Source organism: Arthrobotrys flagrans (assembly GCF_004000055.1).
Source record: "Arthrobotrys flagrans strain CBS H-5679 chromosome Unknown unitig_1, whole genome shotgun sequence".
Taxonomy (NCBI): domain Eukaryota; kingdom Fungi; phylum Ascomycota; class Orbiliomycetes; order Orbiliales; family Orbiliaceae; genus Arthrobotrys; species Arthrobotrys flagrans.
In genome coordinates this window covers 2,336,675-2,344,590 of record NW_027137556.1, presented here as the reverse complement: position 1 = coordinate 2,344,590, position 7,916 = coordinate 2,336,675, and the positions used below count along the sequence as shown (strand labels likewise).

At 44.8% G+C, this 7,916-nt stretch overlaps 2 protein-coding genes across 3 annotated transcripts; both read left to right on the top strand.

The window, feature by feature from the left end:
- DFL_008710 (uncharacterized protein) lies at window positions 1-1,155 on the top strand (the record flags this gene model as incomplete). 2 transcript variants are annotated; one of them, XM_067638482.1, is made up of 2 exons in its annotated part: window positions 1-822; window positions 882-914. In XM_067638482.1, the coding sequence occupies 2 exons, from the start codon at window positions 1-3 to the stop codon at window positions 912-914; spliced, it is 855 nt and encodes a 284-aa protein (XP_067486365.1). The 2 variants fall into 2 exon arrangements, with proteins under 2 accessions (XP_067486365.1, XP_067486364.1); XM_067638481.1 differs by having other exon boundaries at window positions 1-1,155.
- Window positions 1,156-3,423: 2,268 nt separating this feature from the next.
- On the top strand, window positions 3,424-4,990 carry DFL_008709 (uncharacterized protein; the record flags this gene model as incomplete). Its single annotated transcript, XM_067638479.1, has 3 exons — window positions 3,424-3,895; window positions 3,960-4,256; window positions 4,335-4,990. The coding sequence occupies 3 exons, from the start codon at window positions 3,424-3,426 to the stop codon at window positions 4,988-4,990; spliced, it is 1,425 nt and encodes a 474-aa protein (XP_067486363.1).
- Window positions 4,991-7,916: the final 2,926 nt, after the last annotated feature.

Genomic DNA, 7,916 nt, shown 5'->3' with positions numbered 1-7,916 from the left:
ATGCACGTCAGTTCTTTGGTCGCCGCCTCAATGATGGCCCCCTTCGTGGCCGGCCATGCTTTGATTATCTCGGTTCAAGGACTTGTCGATGGAAAGCAGGCTGGGCCCGTGGGACAGGCCATAGGGTACGATCGGTCCGTTCCATTGAACGGGGATCTACGACACGTCCCAATTTTTAACCAGAGAGGCATAGCAACCTGGAATGGCTGCGGGCAAAACATTTTAACCGGTACCCTTTTGGCCGCGAAAGTTGCACAGGCCCAAGTTGGTAGGGGAGAGATAGCTCAGGCCCTCGCTGGCGGTCAGGTCTTTATGGTACTTCATCAAGTAAACGGAGACGGAAACGGACCATTTATTTGTGGTATCGATGCTGCCGCCACAGCAGCAAGAGGTTCCTTTAAGAAACTTGAGATCGCCAAACAGGTTCCGGGGGCAAACCCAGAACTCAACGCTGTCGCCACAACCAATCACCCATTGATTATCAACCTTCCAGCTGACCTGGAATGTACCGGGACATTCGGTACCAAGGAAAACATCTGCCTCATCCGTTGCCAGAATTTTGCAATCAACGGACCGTTCGGCTCTTGCGCCGCTATCCAGATAGTAACGGAGCTTAAGAGTCTTTACAAGCGTGACGCGGACGGTGAAGATGCGAGCGTGAAGGTTAAGCGTCAAGAAGAAGCCGGGCCCGAAAAAAAGGATCCCGAGGTTGGAAAGGGAGCAAGCGATGCCGATATTGCAAAATTGATGTCCCGTTTCGATACGACCACCAAGAAGGCTAAGCGCCAAGAAGAAGTCGAGCCCGAAAAAAAGGATCCCGAGGTTGGGAAGGGAGCATCCGATGCTGATATTGCGAAATTGATGTCCAATTTCGATACAAGCACGAAGATGGTCAAACGTGCAGCGACTACTGAGGCGGAGAAAGTGGAGGATACCGTCAAGGCTCTCACTGAGGGTGATGACGTACCAAAAAAGCAACTCGAGAAGCTCAGAGCTCAAGTCAAACAACGACTGAGGAATGGCACACTAGCTAGCAAGGCTGAAAAAGCCGGAAAGAAATATCATGAAAAGAAGGTCAGACTAAGAAAAGCTGGAAGCTGGAAGAGCAAGAAACCTTCTGACCAAAAGAAGCCCGCCGCAAAGAAGAACAACTAAAATCCTTAGACACGGTTAGAGCAGATACTCCTGGGGCTGTGGGCATAGAATGTAAAACACTTCAAATAGTACAGGATTAGAGCTATGTAGTTAAGTCAACGATCGATGAGCATTTTTCTTTTTAGTTTATAGTTTCCTTAAGCAGAGTGTCCGCACGATGCATATGTCTGTAAATACAAGAAAAAATGAAGAAGATGGTCCCATTAAAAGTATTTTACTGAAGGCGTAAGCGTAGTCTCACAAAAGATAATTCGTTGAGTGTTATAAATCGATCTCGATATCTATGTTCCCAGTCCGAGACTAGTTCCTAGTAGGCCAATGATTGACGTGATTAGACAATTACGCTTATCCGTACTTCCATTGCGCGGTTCTTAACTTTCATATTACATCTGAATGATTTAGAATGTACGCTCTAGGCTATTATCACATAACTCATATTGAATATTTAGTGATTTTGTACAATTTACCTGCCAATTGTCGTGTTTCCGAGCCTCGAAGCGCCTCGCTGTCCCAATGGTGATATATCCGCGAGCACTTCGCTAACGTGTACGTATGTTTGCCTGGAGCTTTATTTTCTGCTAAACCAAATCAAATATTCATTCAATTATTAACGAAAACCGGGACAATATACCTATATAGTACTAAGGTTCCCTATACATTAGCATTAGTATAATTATAGATGGAATACCACCAGGCTTGAGTAAAAGTCGGTCCTAAATCTAGACTGTTTACCTAAGTAAAAGTAGCCAATACTCTCCTGTCGGTGCTAATTCCCAAGAAGAGACGTTGAAAATAAGGCGGAAGGATCATTCAATCATTAATAGTACAATTTGCAGCTACCGTATCCGTAGATCTGTAGAATCAGTTCTCCAAATTGCCATTTCTCATATACATGGGATGTATATAGTATGAGTAAAATAGCGATAGCAACCTGCCCTAGGCCCTAAGGGTAACCGTCCAACCCGATAGCCTCGATAGGAACTTCGTCGGATTTCCGTTCGTATATATTTAAACGAAAGTATATTTGACCTCCAGAGTTTTTTTCCAACTTTAGATCTAGAATCTAAATTAACTTATGGCCCCTAAAATTGAAGTCCTCCTACTTTTTCAGTGTGGTTTATACCTCATTATTAAATTTGTCCGGCTAGTGCAGCTACGACATTGTTAGCGAAGATATTAACGCGAATTTGAATCGGCAATCCGCATTTGATACTACCCCTGGTATTTCTACAAGCAAAAGTAGTAATAAGGTCTTACAAAAAAGCCTCAATCAAAATTGAATCATGCTGTCATTAAGTATACATAGGTTTTTTCGCACACCCGCATCAGTCGCGCATGTCGCCATGCTTTTGTCCTTCGGGCAAATTCGGCCTTAGTGAAGGAACGGTTCGTGTTTGAGAGCTAGATCGGGATTTCCATTAGTATAAAAATCCAATTGCACCATTGCGGCTATAATTACTTGATGAACAAGCACCTCAGTTCGACGTCCTTTAAAGTAATTAGGGTAAGGATTAGATATAGTTGGGGAAATATCAATATGATCTTGCATGGATCTCAAACGTATTCAAACACCGGTGATGCTACATCCGCAACACTTTTCAATTTTTCTCCACCAATGGTGGGGACCATCAGCCTGCTAGTCGACAGTCGCCTGCATATATATATACGCAGAAATTAGGCGACAGGTCGAATCCACGGTAACTCATCCTTAGCCTCGGTTCCAGGAGAATGGTGAATCCTCCTCGGATCTTTCGGCCCTTTGGGCGTGACCGCGAGTGAGAGTTTATGTTGAAGGAAACGCGCCTAGGCAGATGGCCCGTGTCAGCTTAAGGTTTATTAGAAGCGCCAAGTCAAACGGTATGGATCTTCCCTCATGTGTACTATGTAAAGGTTATGAAAACACAACCCTGACCCAATAATATGATTTGCTATAGTTGGAGGATATTGTGTCAATAGCAATTGGTAAACCCCGGGTTACCCTACCGACATTCCGGATCCCGAAACGAAGTGAACAAATACTAGAATCACTTTTTCCCTCATGAGTCGCAGCGGATGCCTGTCGTTCCGCATGAGAGCATGAGGCATGATCATCAGCCTACGCAAGGATGGAGATGGAGTGGCAATGTCTCTAGATTTGTCCAATTTAACTACATGTACAATTATGGTAATTCACCAGCACCTTCGGCGAGATATTTAAAGACGTGACGAGAGTCCAGTTTCATCAGCCAAGTTTCTAGTGACGGCCAGCTACCATACTTTTATCAAAAAATGGCACCCTCGAAAGAAATTCTCGCTTTTGTATTACTCCAAGCCATTGGCATATACGCGCAAGCGCCGGTTTATGGCCAGTGTGGAGGAATAGGATGGACCGGGGCCACTAGTTGTGCTTCAGGCTCGACTTGTGTATACTCGAATCCGTATTATTCTCAATGTCTTCCAGATTCAAATCCGAACCCGACGACTACTCTAGCCACAACTACTAGGACAACTACTAGGACCGGAACCGCACTCGTCACAACCACTACCACAAAGGCTACCACAACTACACCCAGTGTGCCTGGTAACGAACCGGCTACATTCACTGCCAATCCCAACATTGGCCCCGGCGGTAGCAACTTCAGGGACTCCCCCCATTTCCGCGTGTATGGCGCTACGAGTACCTCAGCTGCTGATGCAGCACTCAACATGCTCGAAGCTTCTTACAGTTGTTTCGTTGGTACCCTGGGTTGGCGGTCACCGGGTCTGTATAATTTGATAGCAAATACGTAAAAATGATGGCTATATTTTACTAATAAACTGAACAGGTCTCTCTTACAATGATAACACGGACGATGACGGTCCCTGGACAAAGATCAATGTTTACTCTGTCAGCACCCTTCCCGGTGCAGCTGGTGTTATGCATGCTGATTACGCCACTGGCATGGCTTGGTTGGAGGTTGTCCATCAATACCTCATTATCCCCGGAGTAACAGTTCATGAATTTGGCCATGGCATGCACTACCATGAGAAGACCTGGGTTGACCAAGGCCGAACGGGTGCTTGGTGGGAGACTGTGGCCAACTTTGTAGCGGATACTTTCAAGACATCCCCCCTATGCGCAAGTGCACTTTCTCAATATGGGCAATCAACCACTGCGACTGAGATCAACTTAAGCAAAGTTATTGGAGACTCCTTCTAAGTCATCGTGGATGGTTCCGTGGGTACTGGAAACTACTATGAGGCTTGGCCCTTCCTTGCTTATCTTACGTACAACCCTGACGGCTACAACGGTCTTGGTACCAATGCTCTTCGAGATCTCTTCCGCCAATACGCTAAAAACAGTAACGAGACACCCCTTCACACTCTTGCCCGTGTGTCCAACGCCGGTGTCATAACTATTGTCGGACGGTATTGGGCTCGTATGGCATATGCCGACATCGGTCACCCAACCGCTGGTCAGGTCTTCCTTAGCCAGCGAAGTCGATTCAGCTACGCCAACCTCGATTCCCAAGGCAATAACGTCTATAAACCTAAGTCCGCCCGCCGCCCACTATATATGGGTGCCAATATCGTCCCATTGAAAAAGTCAGGCGCTGTCACCGTTAGTGTTTCGGTTTCTGGTGCCAATCTTCCGTATACAGCTACCCTTTCCATCCGAAACACTGGTTCTGGCGCTACCCGTTATATCAATTTGTCTGGTGGATCAGCATCTGCGCTCGTCGCTAGCGACGAGGAAATTACATTTGTGATTGCAAATACGCCCGCCAACCTTATCCTCTATGACGCATTTAGCCTTTCTAGTGAGGTTAATAATGGCCTTGACTATTCCGTCACTATTACTGGAGCGACACCATAAATGATGCGAAACGGTGCAAATATTGTGGAGAGGGCCTGCTTTGATGAGTAGCTATAATGGGCCTTTCCTTTCTTTTCTTCTTCAGTTTGTAAATACCCATCCTGTATATATAAATAACCTAGATGCATATCTCTTATCCCCCGGCAGGATTAGCCAAGGTAATGTCCGTATATAAAATCTTTCTTTTCTTTCGTATTGTGCAAACACTCATATCCCACTTTCTTGACCTTCCTGATAGTAAAGTTGTAGTTGTTTGAATTACAAACTGCATACCCGACTCAAGTACTTAAGTCATCTAAAGAGCGGAGCAATGACCAGCAGGCCAAAAATTAGACCTCTTGCATATTTAGAGTATATCGGCTTGGTCTTGTGTTATGGTCCTCAACTTATCTTGAGAGCCGAGAGCTATACTTCAGTATCCAATTATGTCCTTCAACTCAGTAACAGCTTCAGGGGCTAGAATCGGGTGATACCGTTGAATCATGTATGTATACGTGTAGCCTACTATTCATACTGCGAAGTTCAATTCATCTGCATCGATGTCTATCTGGCGCATGGTACTGTATCCCCACCTCTTAGCCTATAATTATCGAGAGATCTGTAGTGTCACATCACTGAAGAGTCGTTGCGCGTTGTTTAAACAGTATACTATAACGACTCCCTTTACTTGGACGGTTAGCTGCTTGATTAGCTTAAACGAGAGAAAGCAAAGGATCTTGAGAGAGTCTGGATCTTTGAGATCCGTAGACTACTTGAGAGTAAGTACTTAACTAAATTTTTTAAGTATTTCGGAGCACTATATGCCAGGTAAGTGAGCGTGTCACAAAGCGGAGTGTTACACAAAAACGCTTGGCAGAATGCGGCACCTGCCGCACAAATACATCTTGTGATACGCATGAGGAATTCAGTCCCGATACCACGATAAGCTTACCTTTCTGTCTAGATCTAGCGCCAGGCACTGAAAGCTACCTCGCCACCCGATTTCTCGCAAAACGACTTTGTTGGTAGAATTGAATCAGAGAATCAATTGTTAATTACTCGTATCTAAGATATATCTGCTTTCCTTAACTTGGGATCGAAGTATACATGGATATATGAAGTTTGGAAACCCAATCCAAAAATAATTTCATGCATACTGTTAGCGAGCTATGGAAACCCGCCAGCCATAAAAAGAGGCTAATCCGGGTGGCTGTGAAGAGACCTAGGCATATAAATGGTCCTTTTATAGCAGATATGATTTTAGAAGAACAATCATGACATCTCTAATTTACTAACATCCCCATGCAGGTCCTATTACACCCTTATCCATCCCTATTACGGGCCGTCTGCAGCGACAGGCTTAGATTCCCCCTCGCCAGTACTCTCATCAGGGTTCCTGGTCATCTAGGGTGTCGATGTTATCTCACGGGCGTAGTCCTTGGCGGGGGAATTCGAAGATTTTCTAAAAATACGGATTTTATTCTTCGCTCCCTATATTCTCGAGAGCTCAGCGTGGATAACGTCGTGTGACTATCCATAAATACCCCGCTGCCGATCTCCGGCAAATCCGCACTACGTTCCAGCGAGAGCATATTCTTAACGAGTACTTACAAGGATAAGAGGGAAGTAATTTCTCAGCGCAATCAGAACTCTGGTCACCCATTTGCCAACATTTAAATACGTCTGCAAAATTTTCTTCGATTATAGGCCGTCCGCCGCATGCTTCACGCTCCGGCTGTCATTATTGCATTATGAGCATTTCTCATTCGGCGGTGATTGCTCCACCTTTCTTTGGGCCGACGGTGCCAATAATGACCCCGCTAAGACTCCCTTTTTGAATTCAACTGAAGAAAGGAAAAGCTGTTTCTAGAATCCCCACAAAACTTTCTCCCCGAAAACCACAGCTTATTTATCTCACCCTTACCCCATATCGTTATTATCCTTGCGACGCATGTTTTCGGCTATAATGCAAAATGGTATCCTAGTTTTAGAAATGTCACGCTTTTATATCGTTTCTCGCCGTATCCTTCTCACGAGCTGACGGCACCTTACGGTGTACCTTTAAAGTATATGCGCATAGTAATCGAGAATAATGTCCCAATCCAGCTCAGGCGAATGAGAATCTTGGCGCCGCGCAATTTGCTACCATATACCAAATCCTATTTATCTGGGTTCGATTTGTTCCGTATTAGCAGTTCGCATGTCCTAAAAAATTGTCAGAAGAATCGCATTTGCTATCGGCTATATGTGGAGGATCGCATGTCCTAGACCATATATGGTCCGGACTTGACCGACGACTAGCTTATGTAATGAGGTTCAACGAGCAGGGATAATTCCGATTAGCTTGATACGAACTGGGAGGTCCAACCCAGCCAACATGACGTTATATTCCTTGAACCAAATTATATTACATGTACTACCATACACAGATAGTAGGGAAAGATAGTCTAGAAACAAGGTCGACGCTGCTTCACGGAAGATAAAAGGATAGAAAGGTTTAGAGATGTTTTCATTCTTACTAATTCTGTGGGAACTGTGAAAACCTGGCCTCGTAAAGCGGACAAAACTATGAAAACCCATTATCCTGCAGATAGATCTAGATTGAGGGGACCATGATATATGATTTCTTAATGGTCCGTGTAGAAACCTTTATGTATATTGCAGGGTTTCGAAATGTTTACAGAGGGAGTTAACTATAGTAGCGGTAGTCGGTCTCTAAGCTGCAGTGTCATCAAATTATAGGTCTAGGACTTTGGCAGGGGCTCGTAGAGGCATTCTATAGAATTAAAGCTTCATTAACTCGACCTTGAAGAGGCCGGGAAAACAATGGTATAACGTTAACTTCATACCTTTCATAACGACGCCGGACCGGAATTCCGCCCATGAATTCAATGTGTACGTGTGACTGTAAGTGGCCTCATAGACATCAACATTGACCAGATAGTGT